We start from the raw sequence: 25,207 nt of genomic DNA on the forward strand, positions 1-25,207 counted from the left end.
TGAAACTATGAAACTATGCATATGCATTTAATGACTCAATTATGTACAATTTAAGTACTGTTTACTTGGCAACCGTTGATCCTTCTGGATCATGGTATATGCATGAGTGGTCACCCAGACCTTTGATGCATACGCCTAGGCAGGAGTTATTTTTTGGAGGAGTGGGGGCTGTGCTGTTTATTAGTCAGCCACAAAATGCCATTATTCCTAACTGAAGAAAGGGGACAACTGTGGGTAAAACCCCACCTGGGTTCCAGGAGGAAGTAAAGGCAGAAAAAATAAGAGAGCAATCAATATTAAAAAATATGTAGAAAATGGATAGGGGAAGCAAAAGACTAGAAGAAAAAAAAATATTGGCTGACAGGGCTAGCAACAAGTAGAGTAGATTTCGACAATCACATGGCTTACTTTAAGTGGCGTGCTTGTAGTAGGGTACCAGCTATACAGACATTGCCGGTGCCAGGAGCCTGATCTAAGTAAGTCAGGGAGCAGCGTGCAGGATTGAGAAAGCTAGTGGGTCCATTGGAGGTAGGTGGGGTCTGCAGGGAAGGAGCTGGTGGGATCAGGGATGCTGGTGGGATCAGAGAAGCTAGCAGGTCCACAGGGGGGTTGGCAGGATCGGGGGAGCTGGCAGGTCCATGGGAGGGAGGGGATTGGTGGGAATCAAGGAAGCTGACATATAAGTCTGTAGGAGGTTGGGATGTTGGAGGGCTAAAGAGAGCCCTGCCAGGGCTGGGGGGGCAAGTGGCTGGGCTTTCTTTGCCCCAAGGAGACACAGCAAACATGTACATGTGTTCCTAGGATCTGATCTACAATCATGGAGCTCACTGTAAGCTGCATGATCATAGATCAGGTTCTGCATGTACACACATTTGCCGGTGCTGGGAGTCATGCCAGGAACATGATACAAGTAGGCCAAAGTGGGTAGGGAAGGGTTATTGGGTCTGCAGAGGAGTTAATGTGTCCAAAGGGGGCAAGCAAGCCCCCAAAGGGAATGGCAGTGTTGTCTCCAGGGTTGTGCTGGTACATACGTTCATCTTAGTCAGAGCATGGGTTAGCCTGATCTACATAGTTCACCTCCTAGGTGATCTAAAGTTAGTTTGGGTTGGGCAGTTTTTCCCTGATCTAACCTTCCCAAATGTCTGTACAGAGTGGCATTTAGATCAACCTAACCCTAGTTTGGTTGCAGCTCTCGGAAGCCACTCTAATTAAAAAACCCACAGCATTTTGTGAATTCAGTGTCCTGCATTTCAAAATGGCAGTGAGGGCCACTTTAACTAAAGCTTACTCAAGGTTTAAAAGTACCCCACTGTCATTTTGAAACACAGGGATGCTGAAAACATGAGACGCTGCAGCACGCTGGAGCATTCTGTTTGGATTAGACTCAATTAATCGAGCCTGCTCTGACATGTTCTAAACAGAAAGCATTGGAGCGCATGTATAGGTGCCCTCATTGTATGTGTTTAGCAAACATTTTCAATTATATAAACTTTAGCTGGTATTGGTATAGACAGACAGGTAGATGCATACATCAATAGTATTGTTCATTTTTTATATTGCTTTAATATAAGCTTTATATAAACTACTGCCATTACTGCTGCTGCTGCTAAAAATTTTTTTTTTTTTTTTTTTTTTTAAATCAGTAGGTCCACAGAAGTTGCACCCAAAAGTCCTAAGCAAGTTGACTGAGGAGATCTCTGGAAGGGTAGAATTAACTTTTAATAAAACTTGAAATAGTGGAGAAATTCCAGAAAACCTGGAAAAGTGTTAATGTTTTGCCAGTACTAAAACACAGCAAGCAATTGACATCAACCCTGGGAAAAATAATGGAAACACAGGTATGGAATTCAATTAATACAAATTTTAAAAGGGAACAAGATGATTAATTGCAGTCATATTTCTGTGGAAGATAGGTCTTGCAAACAAGCCAGTTTCATTCTTTGAAGAGATTGGAAGCAAGTTTCATAAAGGTAACTGTGAGATGAATTGCTTTATAAGGTGCTTGACTTGGTATTCATTTACATTTTCATTAAAAGTGCCCACTGCTCAATACAAATAAACCATCTGTTAAATGGGTTAAGAAATGGCTAACTGGCATATTTCAAAGTAACTGGCAATATGTAGTCAACATTAAATAAGAATGTTTCCTGTGGGGTTGTAGAGTGTTAACCATTAGCCCCAGTGTGATTCAACATGTTTACTAATTATCTGGAACTATTAAAAATCAATGTGATAAAATTGAAGGATGATGCAAAAACAGTAGAGTGGTAAATAATGAGGGCTTTGCATCTTTCACTGTGATGTAGATGACTTGGTAAACTGGACCCATTCATTCAAGATGTGTATTAATGACAACTGTTCCTTACAATAGGATGGGAGCTGTATCGGGGAAGGCAGTGACTCTAGGGATCACAGTGGACAAACCACCACATAGTGAAATCCCAGTGCAATGTAGTGGTAAAAAAGGTTAGCGTAAAAATTACTTGAGAGATAGGAAAAATGCCTTAGAAAGAGAAGCTTAAACAGCTTTATCTATTTATTTTATACACGGGAAGATTGAGAAGTGACTGAATTACAGTATATCAATACTTGCACAGGGAGAAAGAACCAGTTCCTAGAGGCAAAACAAGATCCTATAGTTAGAAGCTACAGCCAAACAAATGCAAAACAGAAACAAATAACTTTACGTTATATATAATATAAAGTAATTTCAAACCAAGGAAAATAGAGGAGTCTTCACATTGGGGAGTCTTCTCATCAAGGCTGAATGATTTTCTGGAAATTGTGCTTTAAGTCAGACGAGTTATTAGGCTCACTACATGGGTAACTAAGTGGAAGTTAATGGTTTGTGATGTGCAAGAGGTCATAGTAAATGATCTAATGGCCACCTCTGGGTTTGAAAATCTATGAAACTATGAAAGTGCTCAAGAATGCTCTGTCCCCAGGGCCATATTCAGAGGCTGAGTAAATTCTAAATTAAGCAGACATATGGCATTTAAGTTGATCTAGTTCATATGAAAGTTGATGCAGCTTCCATACCAAAGGGCAGCACAAAATGACAGTAGGAAAAGCAACTAAAAGAAAGATATACATAAGTGTAAATTAAATTAGTCTCAACTCACACTTTAATTTAAATCTTTCTACCACTTCTGTCAGCTCTTGCACATGGAAGTTACACAAATTTAGATGTCCTAAGTGGAAATCATTCTTAAAGTAGTGTACTGGTAAGTGCATGTCAATTCTGAATTTGCTTTTGGGAGTTTGTCTGAGATTGTTATCAAGTTTGCAGGGTTGTCTGTATGGCCTCCACATCTGATCTGAAACTGCCACCAGGAAACAATCCCTATCCACTGGCTCCTGTCCAATATGTGCCCCATGCTGAAAAAAATAGGGCACAAGTACCATGAGAGTGCTGCCAGGAGAACCCAGCATTGCTGGCTTGGCCACATCTGAAACTAAGATCCTGGAACCACCTATCTCATAACATTTTTCAGCAAATGTACACACACAGCAGAAGTGAATGGGGAGATTTTTTTGCAGCATTGTTTTTAGCATTGCTTGGTTAATCTGAATTGTTAGCCAACTATCTTGGCTAATCTGAAATGCTGCAGCAGAACATAAAGAACAAGACAGCATCTTAAAACTGCTTCCACTGAAAGAAAAATATATATATATATATTTTTAAATTGTAGGGCTAACATATTTGGGCAGCATTCAGTCTATATATCTAGCAGTAAGTTATATTGGAATCCTATACAGTCTACTTTGTTTTTCAATTATTTTACACTCCAAGTTACATCATGTTTCCCTTTAAAAGGAGTTTAAACATTTCCCTTACATCACCTCAGAGTCATTATCGGCAACTGACTTGGATCAATATTGAAACCCTAGACAGTTTAGTCCATCTGTGGCCATTTTTAAAGTGATTAAATTAAGATTGTTATCTTACTGGGTAAGAGGATGGAGAGTAATGACTGTTTGCAAGAAGGCAGAAGCAAACTACAACAAAAAGGACTAAAATTAACATAATTGTATCTGACTGTGATACAGCTTAAAGGTTGGAGAGGAGAGAGGTGAGGGAGAAATACAATACAAGATGCTATATACAACATTGGGTATAAATATTGACTTGGTGTATTTAAACTTCCAACATAAAAGCAAGGGGGCATGAAAATACATCTTAGATGGAATTATGATTATATTGCTCACTATAAGTAGCCAGATCACCAGTCCAAGTGTAAACAGCAATCAAACTTTGGCACAGAGCTCTGCACAGGCCACCTAGATCAGGTGTATACCACTACCATACTTGTGGAGAGCTTTATATGCAGTCAGGATCAGATAAAGAAATAAACACCTGTAGAAGAGCCTGAGCTACTTTTGCTGCAAAGATATTACCCTAAATCTAAGGCAAATGAAATGTACAGCCACTGAAGTCGATGGATTTACATAGGTATAAAACCAGCATGAGATTGAAAACTAGCCAGAAGTGCTCTGTTCAGAGATCTCCAGTTCTTAAACTAGATCAGAAGTATTAATTCAAAGAGAGATGCCGATGTTTTTGAAAGTAAATGTTAATTGGACAAAACAAACAGATACTTTGTCAAAGCATTTCCATGCAAATTCTTGGTACCTGCATTTTCTCTCGCTAGGTAGTGCTCTGAACACCTCATTAAACAGAAGCTCCTAGACTCTCCTGCTGACAGCAGACAGCAACAAGAAGCAAACCTGTAAAGTTATCTGTTCTTTTACTGAAGAGGTTCTTAAACAGATGTTAATGAATCCTTTAATTTGACTTCCTCATTCAAACAAAGGGTAGTAATAGTTCAAATTAAGGTTCCCAAATACACATTTAATTAAGTGAACAAGCCTACTGGTGCAGTCCTTTATCAGGGGACTAAAGAGTGACTGGGGTAATAAGCCACCTGTGAGGAAGTTATGCTCTTTGAAGCAACTTCAATTAACTTGTGAGAGCCTACAATTAAGGGCACTGCAGCTCTAGAAAATGCCATGCAAAACAGATGCAAAACATGCTCCCAATAAGCAACATGGGCAATAGTAATGGGGGAATCGTGTGGCCGGGGCACACTGCCGATAAGAAGCCGTAAGTTCTTCCAAACTAAGATCCTAAAAACAGAACTACTAAGCCTTAAGAGCAGGCTCTCTCACACAACGTTTCTAGAACGTCTTGTTTTCCATAGGAAGGTGGGGGGGGTTGGCAAAAATTATACAACCTTCAAAATATTGTCCTCTTAATTCTGTACCATTAAGTGAGCAACTAATGAAAAAATGTGAAACTTCAGCAACATTTCTGCCTTAACTCAGTTCAGGGAGAGGTTTCTGGCTGGTTCCTGTTTTATCCAAAATGACTCTCCTCTCTCTCTCTTCTAATTATGCACATTTAAATAATTCTGCCAGTCTCAGAGGAAATTGGAGTGGCCAAGGATATTCCTTCTCCAATGGAAAACCTGTGAGGCCGGGGAAAAATAATGCACACCTTGTCAACACAACTTAGCTACTTCTGCCTCTTTCCCACCTGCTGTTGATGCTCCATGAAGTGTGATGGAAGAAAAAATGTAATGGCAGCAGGTATGGCAGAACTTCCTTTCCCAAATGTGGCATAATACACGCATCTTCAGGCAAAGAAAATCTTTCTGGGAAAGTTCTGCTTATTCCCAGAAGGAACAGGATGAAATATGCCAGCTGGCTCTGTGAGGGCACAGACAAGCTCCAGGCAGTACTATGGACCAGTGTGGAAATGGGACATACACGGTAGAAGCAGAGCAGGTGGAAGGCTGACCACAGATAGTCTAGGAATTATTCAGAGCACAGAGAACTAAGGCCATAGGGATGGATGGCACAAATCAGATTCTATATGCAGTTTTTGGCCATTGTCCTTGATCTCCTATTCACACTGAAATTAACTGGGTTTTTTCCCCTTCAATGTTTTGTAGAAAATTATTTGTGATTTCATTTTAGTTGATTAGTTGAATTAACTTTACAAAATTAATGTTTTGCTTTGGTGTGAAATGTGAGGAAATAACTGTCTAGTTTAAAATTATGTGATATTAAAGCCATCTTTTTTCTTGTAAATGGACTCATCTTGATCGAAAAATACATGGTGCTACGGGAAAGAGAACTTTTTTTTTTTCTCTCTCTCTCAGCTATGCACCATAGTACTGCAATTCCTACTGGATGTGCTTCTGCCTTCCTTGCATTTTCATTAAAGGGGAAAATTCACCGAAGAAGACATTCCACAGGAGAAAAGCTAATAATCTGGCCTTCAGATGTAGAGGGTAAAAAGGAATATAGATGCAATAACTAGTGGTTGACCTTAAATGTATTAATGTTGGTATCGGAAGTAGTAATATCATGATGGGTGGATGAGTGGGGCACAAGCCCTTGGAGCTGCCTAACTAAGGGTGTGTGCCAAAAAGGAGCTAGAGGGACAGTTTACTGTCCCCTCCATCCATCCCTACTGTACCTTTCCTGCAGAGGATCTAGCTCCCAACAGCAGGGAGGACAAAAAAAATGGTCGTGGCATGCAGGACTATGGTTCACTGCTGCTGTAGGAGAGGATACCCTTTTTTCCCCCTTGAAAACTAGTATTTTTCTGGCCACTCAACATAGATATCAGTGGTAAAAAAGGAGGCAATGTCTGCCTCAGAACAATGAAGTTCCCAAGGTACACAACTTTAACTTTGAAAATTCTTATTCCTAAGTGTTTAATTTAAAACACCCTCTCAGTTCTGTACACCACTGATTTCATTTATGTAAATTTAAACAGTCACTTAAAAAGGGAAGAGGACTATAAACCTTTGGAGCAAAAAGAAATTATCAGAAGTAGCTACAAAACAATTATAAAGTAGTTGAAATAAATACATACACAGAGAGGTTAAAAAAGGGATAACAGCATTCAGCTGTTATCAGATCAGAAGCTGCTTACCTCTTCATATTCCACAAGTAGTAATGGTCCTCTTCTCCTTTGAATGGTGCTATCCTTTTATATAAATATCTATGTCAATCTCTTTCTTTTCTTTTTTTTTTTTAAACTTTCTTTGCAGCAATTTCTGATAACTTCTCTTTGCCCTACAGGTTTAATGTCCCTGTCCCTTTTTTAAGTCATTACTTGCATTTACATAATGGAGTTTTACAAAAGTCACTGTTCTAACTAGTATTTAGGTGAGACTGTATCTGCTACTTTCCCAGAGCTAAGGAAGGAAACTTTACACCCAAAACCTTGTCTAACATCTTTCCAACAATGTCACTTTAATAAATGATATTACCAAGCAAAACTTGCCTGCATACCCACGTTCAAATGATTTGGGAGAATTCTCCCACATTTGTTTTCCTGGTGGAAAAACACACTCAGCAACACCCGAATAGACATTTGAATACTGAACCCCTGAAGAGCAGAAAGCTTGCCATGCCAATGCTGTGTAGTCTGGGGGCACCTGTGCACATATCACAGTATGCTTTGCAGACTCCTTTAGTCTGCCTGGAGACAGAAGGCAGTATTGCACAGGGCAGCCCTGATTGGCTAACCCCAATATGCTCAGGGTTATCTTGTGTCTTATCTCCTTGCAGCACAATGTGAGGATTGTGAAGGGCCATGTTTTGCTCCCTGTTCCATTAGAGCACTGAAGCCCAGCAATCAACATATTGTCTCCTGGGGAGAAGAGAAAACAAAAGCACCCTGGCATGCTGGAAGACCATTCTCCTGTAGCTTCTCTCAAAAGAGAGTATGTACAGACATTCACTTTCTCTGGAGAAACTCTCCCAAGAGTGGCTTAACCTTGGTTGCTCCTGGATTATTTTTCTCCCAAACAGCCATTTGGGCAAAAAAATCTTGAACATCTGTACACTTCAGGTTTCTAGAGGGAGAGCAGTGACTCTCCCAGGAGAAACTGAATAGCTGTACATGGACTAAATAATCCCTAACTTTCTTTTTTTCCCCTTTTCTAGACACAGTAACTATCTGCATCCTTGATGCTAATTGTGCTAGTCCAGGGTAAAATACAACATTGCTAGTTACCTGTGACTTGCACAAATGCTGTTATTGCCCATAGGCAGTGAAGGTCAAGAGACACTGCTTAAGGAAATAAGACAACCATTTACTAATAAGGGTTAGGATAAAACTTTCTTATGGAAAGGTTATTCCTAGTGGTTCCCAAATTGTCTACTGTTAGGCTTTGATCTTCAAACGTTCTGATATTAGTCATGCAAAGAAACAGGATTCCAACCTAGACAAACTGTTAGTCTAACCCGGGATGACAGTTCTTAAATTCTTGTGTCCTTATTTGCCATGATGATAAGAAAGGAAGAACCTATGGTCTTTCCATGTTTTGTTCTTCGTCACAGTTTTATCCAAATCTCCACACACCCCCTTCAAACTGTGCTTCTTTATATCGGACTGCTGATCAGAGAGTGATTACAGCATCTCCAGAATGAAATCAGTACCAAGCACAGAAATGAAAAGAAGGTAAATGACTTGTAAATATATACAGCTCTCTCCAAAGGGGCCAAAGATTCAAATTCTGAGTATAAATTGCAAAACTGTACAAGCCAAACATAAATTCTGTCTACCTCTGATCAAAATGACTGGATGGGATGGAATAGAGCTAAAGCTGGTACAAAATGAGCAAAGAGACTTAACCAAAATTAACCTCAAACTTCAAACATGAATCAGAGGCTCTCTGCTGTGAGCACAGTAGCTGCAGATTCCAAGAAAATATCAAATCAATTCAGATTCAAAAGCAAGGAACAGATTTCCCTTCTCTCCTCACACAACTGGCATTAACTACTTTAAAGCTCCTGTCTTTTATCTGTTCTATATAGCTGAGATTTAAATTGATTACAACCTCAGAAAAAAAAACTTCCTTTCTTTCATTTTTTAAAAATTATTTATATCAAAGCACTGACTCATAAAACACTTTGTTGAAAATTGTCTTCCAATAAATTAAATTTCCTGAACTAATATTTGTTTTGGTCTCTCTCAGTTTGGCACTTATTTGTTCCAGAATGGAAAAAAAGGAATGTGCATAAGAAAAGCACAATTATTTATACAAAATGTCAAAACTAGCAGTTAATGTTGTTATAAAGCAATTTATTTGAGAGGCAGGAGAAAGTGATGGTTTATTTTGTATTGCTTGAATCAAAAAGTGACTAAATAACTATAAAGAATGAACATTTGCTGCAGCTTGTATGTGACCAAGACCATTGTATGTGTGACCAAGATAAGACAGCAGCCATAGCACATCTTCCAAAAACAGGGCAGAGAGGGAAGGCTTAGGAAACCTTACATACATGAAAGAGATACTAAGTTCATGGTAAAAGTATAATGCTGCAGCAGCAAGCGACTATTGCAAAAACGTAAACAAGGAGTAGCATACAATTGGGTTGAGTGTGTGGCAGACAGCAGAGAAACCCTGAAGAGCAGACCTAGATTTTGAATGGTGCCCCAAGGGAAAGAGAGGAGAATGCTGGAGAAGGGTATCTCCAGTTGCAGTGTATTCCAGTCACCCATCCACCAATTCAATTTAGTACAATTAATTAATCTTCCACCCCAGGTCCTAATATAGTAAATACCAGTTCACAGCAACATGTTGGTGCCCTGATGCTACAATTTTCCCTAAGGAGAAGTGTCTGTAGGGCCAGCCCCCTGAATACATGGAAAAGAAAATGTGACTGGTAAAGGGCGTTGCTCTTACTGGGTGTTGCCACAAATTGGCGATGACTGTATGATGAAATTTACACTGTCCAGTTCCTATGCAGTTCAGTCAGCCCTACTCTGTCTCCTGTACCAGTGCTGGCAGTGCAGGCCCTCAGCCTGCACAAAGGTCATTTAGCTTTCCTCTGCTCTACATAGTCCCATTTTCAGGTGTTTGCAAGGAGCTACATACTTCTGTCCTGCCTTTTTCTTCTAGGCTCCGGACAAAAGTTAAACATAAACCACTTTAAGTAATCAGAAACTGGCTTAAATTGGTAACAGTACAGAAGTTCAGAGCACATAAAACAGTTTCAAAATGGCTGAAACTAGTTTAAGGTAAACCTGGATGAATGTAGTATCAGACTTACGTGATTTGGGTCAAAATGATTTATGGAACTTTTGTCCCAGATCCCTTCCTGGTTTAAGTTAAATCAGAGTCCCCCAGCATCCCAACATGTTTTCCATCCCTGTACTGGGCTGTGTGGTCTGCTGTGGCAGGAGGCTTGGGGAGGCTGCCCCCACCACTCCCAAAAAAACTCCTCTGGCTGGGGTCTAGGACTGGGGGTGGAAGGGTTAACCCCTTCCCCCAGTTAAAACCCCCTTTCCCGAAGTAAAGAGCTATCCTGCCCTGCTAAACTTATTGAAACTTAGCTGCAACTGTGGACTACAAATCCCAGAGGCACTTGAAGCAGGAAGAAGTGATGAGTAACTCTGCAGAGTCCTTCTGTTGTGATTCTGGACTGCAAATCCCAGAGACTGAGGAGGCAGCAGGAAGACAAAGTGAACACACAGCCCATTGTGGCTACCTGCCAGAAAGCTATGCTCTAGTGCCCACCGGCTTCTGGCCTGAGCCACTGCAGGCATGTGGCTGCATTTCCTGAATCTAAAGTAAATGTGTGCCCAGTTGTTTCTCAGTTTAATCTAACCTGCAAAAACTGAACTGATTCAGACTTGGGCTTTTTGACTTGCCTGTATTTAGCCCTAGGGCGCAGAGACTGGTAGTTCCTTGAACAAAGAAAAGCACTGCTTCTCACAAGGAAGCTGCAAGGATATGGCTAAGCATGAGATGGAGTTCACTGACCCTGAAAATGCTGCACCTACCAGCTGAAGGCCTGCTCCTTATCCCTTCCCTCTCTATGAATGAAGCATGTGTCCAGCCTGTTTACTTGCTCAACTCCTCAAACTTCCTCTAACTCCAGCCCCCAAAACAAACAAACCCCAACTTGCAGGCTCCTATATTCTCCCCTTCAAAGCCCAGAACAGCTGGCAGAGGGAGGTCATATCCCACTTCTGTTAGCTGCTGCTTCCATCAAGCCTTATCCTGAAGACAGTACCTCAGCTTGCAGTGCAACTAGACAGGGAAACATAACCTGCATCATTGTGAAATGTAATACAGAATGGCACAGACCTGAGGGAGGTACTTTCTTTGGCTAAGCCTCCCTGTTGCTAATGAGGCATATTGCCTCATTTTCTCTTTTTGATACCTCTTAATTTGAAAAGTGACTCCTCCTCTTCCACCCATTTTTCTGTGCAAGGGGAACAGATGCCCTTATGCAACTTCAGAGGGTAAGAGAAGTCATTTCACATCTTGGCAATGTCATTTGACATTTAAAGTAACACTTGAGGTGTTATTAATGTCAAGGGGCAGGGGGCTTATTTCTTATTCTTTTGTGGGAGAGGAATTCAAGGAGATTTCAAGGGGGATTGTCTTTGGACCATCTGTTTACTTGATGGCAGGGATCAACTTCCAGGATGACCAGAGATTATAACAAGTGATTGTTTTATAGTAAAATGTTGAAACTGAAGCACAACTGTTAGAGCACTTTTGTTTTAAAACAACATCAATACTTAATACTTATTCTGTCAGCCTACACTGCAAAATAAGATTATATATGTGCGCACGCGCACACATGATTGGAAGAGGACTTCTGGAACAAGGGAGCAGTTCCTGGAATGACTGATGACTTAGCCTGGCTCTTAGTGACAATATAGAATTGAGTACTTGCCTGGGACAGTTCTGCACAAATTGTCTGTGTAGCAAAATTCATTTGGAAAAATATGGAGAAGAGAGTAGGGGAAGAGGGGAGGAATTTCTCTTGCCCAGTTTTGATAAAATGGCCCAAAGTGCATAGTCAAAGAAAAGTGAAAGTTTTCTGAAGCTGAATCAAAAAGATAAGGTCATTTCTTTTATGTCTGCTTAGGTTTGAAATCTGTTCAGGTACAAAATAGCAGATTCTTTGCTGTTATGGCAGTTTTGTCCAGATTTGATATAAGAAACCCTTTCAAATGCAACTCTAACTTATGGTGGATTCAGGTGATACTTCATAGATATTGCTTTCCATGTGAGACTTCACATTTGTTTGTTTTATATGTTTGCTTAAATGTAAAAGCAGCAGAATTGAAGGAAAAGAAATATAGAGAAAACTCTGTGCAGAAGTAAAATGGTTGTTAATCCATGCAAGCTAAGCAACTCTCTGAAAATCACTGCTTCCAAACTATATTACCAGACTGGAAGATATTCAGGGGGAAATCCCCCTTGAAATCTCCTTGAATTCCTCTCCCACAAAAGAATAAGAAATAAGCCCCCTGCCCCTTGACATTAATAACACCTCAAGTGTTAGTTTAAATGTCAAATAACATTGTCAAGATGTGAAATGACTTCTCTTACCATCTGAAGTTGCATAAGGGCATCTGTTCCCCTTGCACAGAAAAATGGGTGGAAGAGGAGGAGTCACTTTCAAATTAAGAGGTATCAAAAAGAGAAAATGAGGCAATATGCCTCATTAGCAACAGGGAGGCTTAGCCAAAGAAAGTACCTCCCTCAGGTCTGTGCCATTCTGTATTACATTTCACAATGATGCAGGTTATGTTTCCCTGTCTAGTTGCACTGCAAGCTGAGGTACTGTCTTCAGGATAAGGCTTGATGGAAGCAGCAGCTAACAGAAGTGGGATATGACCTCCCTCTGCCAGCTGTTCTGGGCTTTGAAGGGGAGAATATAGGAGCCTGCAAGTTGGGGTTTGTTTGTTTTGGGGGCTGGAGTTAGAGGAAGTTTGAGGAGTTGAGCAAGTAAACAGGCTGGACACATGCTTCATTCATAGTGGAAACTTTGCTAAGCCCTTTTTGGGGGGCAAGTGGAAGGTACAATTAAACCCCCTTACATCATGATAGCAGAACCAAAAGAAGCCATCATCCACTTTTTGCATTAACAGTTTTTTGGGTGAAACAGGATGATAGTTTGGTGCCTTAGTCTACTTATGCACCTAACAAACCGACCAGAATGTGCCCAAAAGGGCCTATACGGGTGGTGGCTTATTATGGCAGAAGTTTAAATTCCCTAAGGGAAATCAGTGCACTACCAAAAGGAACCACTGGCAGCAATGAAAACTATACAATTTTTCCTTGCTATCTGTTTGGGTAAAAAGTCTGCAGGTTAGGACAGGCCATGCATTCCCACATCACACAAGAATTCTGAGGGGCATTCTTTCAAGTAATTGGAAAAACTGCATTATTAAGATGACACCATCAAATATAAGGCAGAGAATAAGTCATGATACTGCTGTTGCTTTATCCACACCACTTTGTTTAAAGCACTTTAAGGCAGGCATGCCACGTGGCTTCCTGAGTGCCACTCTGATCACTTTCCCTTACCTGATCTGCTTAGCTTTCTGCTTCCCTGACCAAGCTGCTGCTCTGCTTTCTGCTCCCTGTCCTGCCTGCCTCTGTGCTGCCCATCTCCTCCCTAGTCTGTCACATGCCATCCACAAGGACTGCCTATACCACTTGTGGCACTTGTGCTGCTGGCTGGCTACCCCTGGTTTAAAGGATAATGCCAACACTAACCTTAGCAAGGCTTTTATGGTAATATCTTTCATTAGACCAACTACATAATTGGACAGACATGTTAGACAAGCTTTCAGGCACCAAATACCCAGACCTGAGGTAGAAAATCTGGGAATGTTATGCCTTGACTGTTTGTGTAACATCTCTCTCAATTACAAAGTAGGTGAAGTAAAAGATGTTATTACCAAACAAACCTTGCTTCTTGTGTATTCGCTGGGCTATCACAACCATAACACTCTGAACCCACTACAATACTGTCCCCTTGGCAAGAAAGCAAAGATTTGAATCTTCAAGGAAAGAACGTGCTCAAAGAGAGGATCGTCTCTTCTCGCTCCAAAATTTGGGGATGTACAAATGTTCCTAAACTGAATATAACTACTGGTACAGTAGATTTACAGTTGCAAGAAGGACTTCCAGCACAGTTAACTAAGAGGAGTTATCAACGTGCCATTAGAAAACGAACTGGCAAATACAGACACCGTGGGATGTCCATCCCTCCCTCCCTCCCCAAGAACAAAAAATCAAAAGCTTTTAGGTCACATGAAAGATCTTGGAATTTAAGGATGAAATATACTACAGGGAATGGGGGGTGGGAACAGCAGGTGATAGGAAAGTAAAGTAGATGTGCTGACTTGGCTTCACTAGAGGATTCCCCTATACAAAGGAGAATCCATAGCATAGTAACACTGAGCTGTCAATGGGATGAGTACATGACCTTACAGGCATGTCTAAAGAATGAATTGTTAAATAACTCCATATTGAATAACCACCTTTTTGGCCACCAGACAGAGTGAAAGCATCCCTAGTTTTCCATTGTGAAGACATTGCAGTCCAAACAGAAGTGTTGCTGCTCTGTTAACCCAACCATGCATAAAGACACAGCTAACCAAACAGCAGGAACAGCACTACACCCCTGCTACACAGCATTCACCTCAAAAAGGCCTGAACTATTACAGTCTAGCCTTTTTTCATTCAAAAAACTGAATACATTCAACTGTCCCAGCTCTCCTCAACTTGTGCTAAGGGCAAAAAGGGAAAATAGCTAATGATGTTAAAAAGGAGGAGATAATTCATAACACTTTTGCTGACTATTTAGCATACACCTAATCAGCATTGTCAGAAGTGATTTCCAAAACATGCAAAGCTCTCAACAAGGACTGCATTCACACTAAGTCTCATATAACTAATTGTTGCTATTGTAGTCTTCAAAACTATGTACTTAGAATTTTTAGGTATAGAAGAGTATTTTAGTATGTATCTGTCAGATATCTAGAAACAAATGTTTATTATGAGCTGAAAGACAAAGAAAGATTTATTTACTATTCATACTACACAGAAATGGATTTAATAGTATCAACCTGAATTTTGTCCTCTAGTATCAACCTAAATTTTGTCCTCAGATATATAAAACAGCTTCTTTTTATACTCTAATTAATACTACAATTAATCAATTCTAGTACCTAGGGACTCCAAATACAGACCAAACACCGCTCCATGCTCTGTGCAAACATATAATGAAAAGAAAAAGCCCAAATCCCATCCCAAGGTGAAAAACAAATGAGAAAACTGGTAATTGTGATGGGAGGTTCAGCCTGCTAAATGTCTAACTATGTATCTATGTACGTACAAATCTCCTGTTTTAAAATAAGAAGTTAAAAATTGGAATGGTTAAAATTTTTCCCTTGAAACAACTTTTTAAATGATGTAAGCTTTATAGGCAAATTGTGCCAGAAATGCCTAACTGCACTCTCACTGCAAACAATGGAGATTGCCCAGGTCTGAAGGCAGAATTTGATGCTAATTCTGTTTTGCAAACATCTTTATGCATCACAGCACAGTTTGATGCCAAGTGCATTTCTTAAACTTCTCCATACAGTGGATTATGTTTTGTGCCCAGAAACAAATATGTATAGCAGCAGCACAATACCCATAATATAGAGAACTTGGGTGCTCTATAAATTAAAAAGAGAAATGCACCCAAAAATATATTTAAATTTTAAGTGTATTTGATTAAAGTCTCTGGAAACATAACTGTTCTACTAGATTGTAAGAACTCAGTTTGAAAACTGATAAATGCATTACTACTTGGAGAGAAGAAATTCTGCACAGCACCAGAATGTGTTTTGCTATCAACCGCCATGACAACCACTGCCATAATGCATAGCCTACTGAAAAAAAATAGTGATCAAGACTTATACTATTCTTGCCTGATTGAGAGTCTTTAATAGATGTAGATGACAACACTGGACCATGACTAGAATCACAGAAGAGGAAAAAGCAGCACTGAATAATCAACACTTGAAGCTGCTAAAAAAGGTAGCCTGAACTCAAGTCTTGCCACGCTGTCTTAAAATAAGGCTGCCTTTAACTACCATAGGATCATATTCTGAGTGCAATGCCTGCAGCACAAGCCTACTAAAATCAAGAATACAGAACAAGTCATTCGGTACTCTGTGCCCACTTGGCACTTTCAAAACTACGTTATGGTGCATGCCCATGCCACATTTACTATGTAATAAATTGACTTTCCAATCTAGAAGCGGAGCAGGCACATGATGCATAGCCCTACTAGGCTATAAATCACTAGCATTCAGGGTAAAGTTACTCATTGAAAACATGGTATGAGTCAGCTCCCTTTTTGTTATCCTGGGGTAGCCCACTGGTTCCCAGCCACTTGGCTGCCAGGCAATACAACAGGGCCTATTTTGGTCCAGCTTGAGGGACTGGGTTGTGTGCCTGCTTCTTACCACAAAGTAAGTTTTCTATGGAACAAAATCTGGAGTGAATTACTCCATAGCATTCATGTTGTGCATCACACCCTCGATAATAATACATGACCCTCAACACCTCAGATACAGCCAGTTCAATGGGTCTTCATAACGAAAGGCAGCAGAGTTGTGTGAATGCTGTACACAGAATGTGGCTCAGTAGAACAGACCCCAACATGATTAAAAGGAAATATATTTCTCACCTTGCTCCAGCAATAAGTTCTTTCTGTCCCGGGTCAAATGTTAACTGCGAAAAGTCCACAGCATTCTCGGCTCTAAACACACATAACCAGGGGGCAATTTCTAAAGAATGGAAAAAAATACGCTTGTTACTGAAGATGTCATAACTACAGTGTATCAGGTAAATATTACACTTCAGGAGTACTGCGGGGGTGTAGAGGCTCCCAAGGTGATCCCTACAAGGAACCAGTTGAGATTTTCACCACTATGTCAAATAAGCTACTCTACAGACCTATAAAACACAGAGGGCAGTCACCCTATAAACAGCTGAACGAGATACTCATATTGAGCTGATTTACAAACCAGATGTGATTTTCTTTCTTAAGCTCTGAACAATGTAGACAAAAGTACAGTACGAGCAAGATTCGTAAAGGATAAGCAAATGTAAACAAAATCATTTTCTTTACAAGTAAACCAGAAACAGCGATGACTGACCACCCCACTATGAATCCTGGTTCAGCAGGGCACAGTAAGTAAAACTGGCAATATTTGACTTGTTACCATATCCACAAGTTTTTGTCACAAATTTCTCAAGAGTCAATGAGCAGGCTAAAGTACAAAAGCTGAAGATTAAAAGGCAAATTCCAATTTTTTCAGAATCAGCAGCACACCCTTCACATACACAGGTTGCTCCTATGTCCTAATCTTTTAAGTTAAGTATTAAGTTAAATACACAGAAGTAAGCACACCTAACCAACAAATGAAATGGAAGTGCTTGATGGGCTGACACAAGTCAGCTATTTGGTTGTACATATGACCATGCCTGTCTGGCTCTACGCACGCAGAGATGAGCTGAATACATGACATGAGTATTTGCTTACACATCAGGCATCCCAGCTATTTATGCAAACCTAAGTGGTGTAAGGCTCATCTACAGCTTTTCAGAGAATAGCAACAATGCAAAAATCTGATTCTGTGGGATTTTCCTTCAATTCAGAGAACAAAGAAGCATTTCTTTAAAAATATTTTGACTCTAACCACTAAGCCGTACTAACTGAATCTACGTTTCTGTGGTAATCCATCGATAGCATCAATGTGGTATCTACAGCTGACGTATACACAGAAGTAGTACTGCCCAACCTCAAAGAACAATTTCATAAGTGTAAGTAGAATTAGTAGCATCCCCCATAGCAGTGGTTCTCAACCGTTTTCGATTCCAGGCACCCTCCCATAACACTTGTGAATTGAGCAGCACCATTTCAAAAGCTGACTTATTTATTACAGTCCTCGCCTCTTTGCAGAGGGGCTTGGCAGGGGGAGTGGGAGAGCCTACAGGCAGGAAAGACAAAATCTGGGTTTATATCCTCATACCTGTTTATCTCCTCAACCTGCAGGCACCCTTCAAAGGATCTGGCAGCACCCTAGGGTGTTGTGGCACCCGAATGGAGAATTGCCACCCTACCATTACAGCTCTTCAATATTTTAAGCACCTCTTTTCACTGGCTTATCACTTCGCCAAATTTTAAACAACTGAACTGACATTGTACAGGCCAGGTGTCTGCTTTAGTCTGATTTTTTTTTAAGTTTCAATAAAAATGATCCAGCCATTTCCCAGAGGAAAAAAAAATATTCTTTTGACCACATTAAAGAAACTTACTAAATTGCAAAGGTCACATTCAGAAAAAAACATCTTGAAGTTTGGCAGATGCATCACTCATCTATCAGGAAAGTATGTTTCATTCTTCCAGTTAAAATCTCTCTATATATCACTGTGCATATACCTGGACAATTACAAGTCAATGAAAAATGTCAGTTTATGAGTACCGAGTATAGTTTGACAGCTAAATTCATCATAATTTCTATCTGCACTGGGCATGCTCTCAGAGAAAGGTTTGAGAAGCCTCCGAAAAGAAAAGAAAAGAAAAGAAAAGAGGACACACTGAATAAATGGGAACAACAGCTGCGCTCATCCAGTAAATGTAGTACATCCTTTGCAATGAATGGGGCATGAGTCCTATAATAAAATGGGACATAGTGAAAGACTATATCATGTGCATAACAAGGTCTCAGATTATGACCCTAATGGTCTTAACAAGCAAAGACACTTCTCTGATTTTCAGCACTGCCCTTGTGTTTGGGTCCACTGCTGGCCAGTGCATCTAACTGTATGTTGTCATAATGATTATGAATTGATTTTTAACTAAAGCAGGAATCCATGGCAGAACAGTAATGCAGCAAGCTTGACTAATTATGATAAATGCACTGCACAAATCCCCTGAGGTACAAGTCAGGGCCTTTGATCTTTGCAAAAGCGAAGTCCAGCACCCAGGTGGTTCTTTACTCAGAACCACGAATGAGTTTAGGGGCATCCCCTGTGGTACTCACAAAAGCAACTAGGTAAACAAGACATCTAAGCAACCCAAACACTCCAGTAAAAGAAGAAGAATGGTGCAGTGATTGAAAGACTAGCCTCAGACCTGCATTCAGTGCCCTGCCAACTTCCTCTTGCATGGCCTCAGCCAAGACATGCTGGCTATGCTTACCATCTAGCAGCAGATGGCTGCAACTAGAATATGCCCAAGCCAGCCTTGCCCACTTATATCTGCACTCATGCCCCAAACTCGGAAGTACCAGGCTGCTCTGGACTTGTTCTGTGAAGCATATATCATTAAACAGGCAAAGAAATGCTATTAAAAGAGATTCAAGATTTGTCACTTCTAATAGATGATAAAAGATTTGTGCATCAGTGTCCTTACTGTTAGAAGTGTACAAGATGCTGTGAGGGTCTAACAGTATTTTTCCTTAAAATCTGGACACCATGGCAAAGTAATAGCCATTCAAATACAATTGCTAAGTAATAGTAATTGTATTTCATGAATGACTTTTGTACAGACACAACATAACATACTTACCAAAATAATATAGCTATAGGCTTATATAATAACTGCAGCATGGTTAAGCATGTAATTTAAGTACAGTGCCTGCTGATATGTAACGGAGTTGTACTGCCTGCTGATCAGAGGAGGACAAACAACAAAACTGTGACAATCTCTCCCCCCTTCCTGATAGTAACTCATCTCCCTGCAGTTCCCTTCATCCTCTTTATCCCCAGTTATACAAGACACAACCAAACACACAACCAGACAAACTCAGCTAATCACCACCTTGCTTGTTTGCTATTCCACTTTGTAGGTTTTGGCTCTGATTCTGAGAACACCTGTGCACTTCTATGGGGCTTCTTGTTTGCTTAAAGTTAAGCACATGCATAATGTTGGCAAGGTTAGGACCTTACACTAGGCTAGGGACAAATATTACACATAAACCAGTTTAAGTGATCAGAAACTGGCTTAAACCTGTAACAGAACAGATGTTCAGTGCACATAAACCAATCTGAAAATGCCTGAAACTGGTTTGAGATAAACCTGGTTGAATGTAGTATCAGACTTAACTGAATTGGGTCAAACCAGTTTATGCAATGTCTGTCCCAGACCCCTTCCTGGTTTAAGTTAAATCAGAGTCCTCCAGCATCTCGGATGCTTTACTACTCTGAACAGGGCTCTGCTCTAGCCCAGCAGGGCTGGCCACACTTCTCTGTTCTCTGGTTGTAGCTCTGGCAGAGACTGCAAGTACAACAGTGTCTGCCTGGCTTCTTCCTGCTCCACCCCCCACCACACACACTCCCTGCTCAAGCAGGGTTTCCCCAACTCCCCTCTGCCTTACACAGAGGCCTCTCAGCATTAGCTAGCATACCACATGCTGGCTATGGTACATGCAGTGGGAGACAGGACAAAGGCAGACGTCACAGTGCCAGCTTAGGGCTTTTTGGAGCTAAATCAACAGGTAGCTGGTAATGTCCCGATGTTCTTTCCTTGGAAAAGCTGTTTAAGAACAGCTTGAAAACTGTTGTTTTGTTTGATGGGCTGAAACATACTAACTCTCTGTGCAACTCCCTGCTATGCAACTCAATGCTCTGTTATCAACAGTGCGTATGGCGGGGGTGAGGGGACGACCTAATCAGAGAGTCCTGCTGAGGCCTGGCCAAGCCCCCCTTAGCTCAGTACTGTGGAAGGGAAGGTATGTGCCTGCATTTCCTCAGTCCAAAGGGGATGTCTGTATGGTTACAAACCGGTTTAGCCTACGCAGATTAAACTAACCTGCAAAGATTGAATCAATTCAGGTGCAGGCTTTTTGAATCTCTGTCCCTAGTTTATCTGGTACAAGGTCTCTTCAGGCTCATTCAATACTACTGTAACTTAAATTTAATTAGTAGAGTTCTAAGTTAATAATATATAATAAAGTGCCAACACCTGGAATCCGCAGAAGTTGATGCAAGGTTTATCTGCACATTTCAAAAACAGGATGAACAAGCTGCATTGGTCTTGAAAGACATTAAGGAAGATACTAGTGATCTACAGTGTTTCTTTTCTTTTCTCTCTCTTTTTTTTTTTTTTTTTAGCAACCTCAGGTGTATTGGAAAGCAAGAAGCTTGCTGGACTCAGACATCCAAGGCGAAACAAATATACTAAAACCCCCCATCAACCTTTAACAAAAATTAAGACAGTCCTTTAAAGAACCGGAGACAAATTATGATAATAATTCAAAAACTGTTCAGAGGGATATTAGATACTTGTCCAAATAAAGTCATTCCAAAATGTGTCATAATCCTAATCTACAATTAATTTCTGCCCAGCAGACTATGGGGTTTTTTGCTCTCTATATTGTCCAGAGGTTTGTCTGGAGTTGCTAGGTAATATAGTTCTTTGCAACTGAAATAAGTAAGTTGCTCTTAACTTTGCTATCATTATTCAGGACCTCATGAGTAAACAGACAAGCAGACTGACAGCAAACCTGTGAGGGATGCAATGGCAAGCTTGTAACTGAATTCAGGGGCACTCTCAACTGCAAACAACACAATTAAAAGGCAGGCACAAGCCTCACAAGAAATATTTTAATGTGGATATTAAAGTTTTAATGCACAATATGCCAAGGACTTCTTGTGTTGCACTGCCCTGTGTGTCAGTGTGCGTACACATCTAACAAAGTTACCACACTACTACAATTGTACCAAGACACAGTGCAAATGCAGACTTCTTCAGGATACTCTGCAAGAGAAAAATAGCAGTTATCTTATTTCACCGTTTAACAAACTACTAAGTTTGCAATATTAACAGGAGTCTCTGGGTGGCACCTGTACCACAAATTCACTAATCTTACCAGGCGCTGCTTAAAAAATACTGTTCCATATTGTGGTTATTTTCTAATACTATGACATAAATTTAGACTAAGTTCAGTAAAATATCCCCTGTAATCTTATATCATGGGCCCAGCATAATTTCCACAGATGATTCCTCTCATGGCTGGTAAGACATTAGTAACTTCTTCAAAGGCAACAAGATGAGGTAGCATTCGGCTCTGACCTGCCATGTTTGATTCCATTCCATTACCCCTGCTGCCCTGGCGCCAGCCTCATTAACCCCAGAGGAATCCATTAAGTTAGCTGACAAGCTGACAGAAAAAGATCCACCTGTTCCCTCATTCACAGTATTACACTTGGGGAAGTGCTTGCAGCCCCTCTTTCTGTATGGCTCTAATTAGGCGCACCTGCAGGCTCTCCACTGTGACATTTCAGGATTTCAAATTCCTCAACTTTTTTTTTTTTTTTTAAATATATTTGAGGAAAAAAGGTTGCTGAGCAATTTTTTGAAAACACAATAAATCCATTTCAGTGGGATTTTTAAGTCGTCATGTTAAGCCTCACTTCATTAAGCAAACATTTCTCCAAGTAAAAAATGCACCCAAAACTGTTAGGAAAATGGACACTATCCTGCGCATAAAAAAAGAACTAGGAAGCAAGAAAAATAACATCTGTGGGCCTGTTTCATTTTATTTTATTATCTTTTGACTACTCTCATTTTTCTTTCCTGTATTTCCACTCCTCCTTTCCTAGCTCTTTCATTCCAATCTCTCCTCACAGCAGTGAATTAAGCACACTCCTGGCGATAAGTCACTGGCTTTCACTCCAGGTAGAGAAAAAAGGTACCATTTCTGGACTGCAGTAGGAAAGCATGAGCAGCAGCTATTCAATACCTTCCAACCAAGAGCGCTATCAGTTTTCTCAAAACCCAGCTGTATTTTGTTTGACACCCTCAAGCACATTTCTCCCTTACCCAGAGCTCAGGCCAAGTGCATCAATAGGTATGTCAGGTACTTCATGGTTTATTTTGGACAATAAGTTATGTTAATTAATCACTGGCAATAAGTGTAATGAGCTCATTTAGGCTAAGTACAGACTGTCAAAAAGCCCAAGGCAGAATCAATTCGATCTAGGCAGCTTCTTCTAACTGATGTTCAGTTTTCAATTGGGAAAGACAGGGGGAGGCCTGCGCTGACCCAGGTCAGGTGGGGGAGGGGGACTAGAACACGTCTCCCAGCCTGCTGACCAAGGATAGCGGGGGGTAACCTCAGGGAGAAGAGGGAACTACTTCTCCTCTCCAGCTGGTTTTGCCTCCCCTGCTGCAAGTCACAGGCAAGAAGATACACAGGAGCAGAAAAATTTCCCTCTACTCTCTGAGGTTGCCCTGGGCTATCCTTGAGACTTGCAGGCGCTAAGGCAAGCAGCTGTAGGGTTCAGGAAGGAAAGAATTCCCCTCAGCTCCCTGGGGCTGCCCTGGGCTGGGGGACCCTGAGTTGGGGTGGGGGAAACCCCCTGAGGCAGGGGCCTCTGGTGCTGGCACCTTCCTGGGGCCTTGGGAACTCCTTCCCCATCCCTCCTGTGGCATCAGCTATACAGAAAAGGGGGAGGTGGGGAATGCCTGCAGCTACCTGGGCTGTCCCTATCAGGGGAAGGGCTGCAGATGGGCAAAAAGCCCCCACCATGGGCTTCCCCCCACACGCTGTGTAGACACAGGTTGGGGGGGGGGGTTTCCCCTCCCCTCCATAGGCTGACAGACGCAGGCAGGAAGCAGGATATAGAGAAGAGGGGCGGGCAGTCCCTACTCCACTGGAGCAGACTGAACAGCCCAGGGATATAAAGCATCCTGGGATGCTAGGGGACTGTGATTTAACTTGAGCTGAGGAGGAGTCTGGGACAGAAGTTCCACAAACTGGTTTGACCTAAATCAGTTAAGTTTGATACCACATCCAATCAGATTTATCTTAAACTGGTTCTGGCTATTTTGAAAGCAGGTTATGTGCGCTGAACTTCTGTTCTGTTACAGGTTTAACCCAATTTCTGATAACTAAATCGGTTTGTATGCAACTTTTGTCTCTAGCCCAGAGCCAATCTGAACAGGGTGAGGTGACCAGGGCAAATCAGCCCATGTGGAGCCCCACTCTTGCCCTGATCCCACACACCCCAGACATGAAGAAGCTGCAGCCACCATCAGCAGTAGCAGCAACAGCGGCGGGAGCGGGGGGCAGTGAGTGGCTGGATGGGAAGCCAACAGCTTTTTTTTTTTTTTTATGTACAAAAAATGAAATAACCAGAAAAGTCAGATGTGTCTAAGTGCATTACACATGACAACTTCTATATAATATATTCATAGAGTTCATAGACATTAGGGGCTGGGAGGGACCTCGTAAAATCATCGAATCCAGTCCCCTACCCAAGGGGCAGGAAGTCACCTAGGATCAAAGGATCCCAGCAAGATAAATGTCCAAATGTTTCTTGACAGTGTTCAGAGTAGGAGCTTGCACCACCTCTAGGGGGAGTCTGTTCCAGGCCTCAGGGGCTCAGACAGTAAAGAAATTCTTCCTTATGTCCAGCCTGAAACAGTCTTGCAGGAGGTTGTGATCATTGGATCTTGTCCCTTGGGGCGCTCTGGTGAACAGGCATTCCCCCAGATCCTGATGCACACTCCTTTTGTACTTATAGGATGCCACCAAGTCACCCCTGAGCCTGCGCTTCTCCAGGGTGAAGAGTCCCATAGCTTGCAGCCTCTCTTCGCAAGGCCGGTTCTTTTGCATCTGATCATGCGCATGGATCTCCTCTGGACTTTTTCAAGCTTCTCCATGTCCTTCCTAAATTGTGGAGGCCACAATTGGATGCAGTTCTCCATCTGTGGCCTCACCAAGGCCGAGTACAGTGGGAGGATGACACCCTGAGTCTTGTTCAGGATGCATCAGTAGATCCAAGCAAGAGTTTTGTTCACTTTGCCAGCTGCAGTATCGCATTGGTGACTCATATTCATCTTGTGGTCAGTCATAACCCCCAAGTCTCTTTTGGGCATGGTGCTAGCGAATGTAGCATTGCTACGCCTGTAAGTGTGAAACAGATTTTTATTCCCGAGGTGGAGTACCTTGCACTTCTCTGTACTGAATGCCATCAGGTTTTCATGCGCCCACCATGCAAGCCTATTGAGGTCAGCCTAGAACACCAGCCTATCCTCAAGCATGGACACTCTTCCCCAAAGTCTGGCCTTGTCAGTGAACTTGGCCAGTCCGCTTTTGATGCCAGTGTCCAGATTGTTTATGAAGACACTGAAGAGTACAAATCTGAGAACAGAGCCTTGGGGGATGCCACTAGTCACTGAGTACCACATTGATTTGCTTCTGTCAACTACCACTCTCTGGGTCTGACGGAGCCAGTTCACCAGTCAGACTGTGGAGTAGTCAAGGCCACAGTTTCATAGTTTCATAGTAGCTAGAGTCGGAAGGGACCTAGGTAGATCATCTAGTCCGACCCCCTGCCTTGGCAGGAAAGAGCACCGG

General features: G+C 41.5%; 1 protein-coding gene across 1 annotated transcript in view; it reads right to left on the bottom strand.

Annotated features, from left to right (window-relative positions):
• The window catches only part of SEMA5A (semaphorin 5A), a 429,765-nt gene that overhangs the window by 361,342 nt on the left and 43,216 nt on the right, over positions 1-25,207 (bottom strand). Inside the window, exon 2 of the mRNA XM_019541437.1 lies at positions 16,522-16,621. Coding sequence (XP_019396982.1) covers positions 16,522-16,621 — 100 coding nt within the window. The remainder of the gene's footprint in view (positions 1-16,521; positions 16,622-25,207) is intronic.

This window comes from Crocodylus porosus, unplaced genomic scaffold (assembly GCF_001723895.1).
Source record: "Crocodylus porosus isolate Cpor-Errol unplaced genomic scaffold, CroPor_comp1, whole genome shotgun sequence".
Classification (NCBI taxonomy): Eukaryota; Metazoa; Chordata; order Crocodylia; family Crocodylidae; genus Crocodylus; species Crocodylus porosus.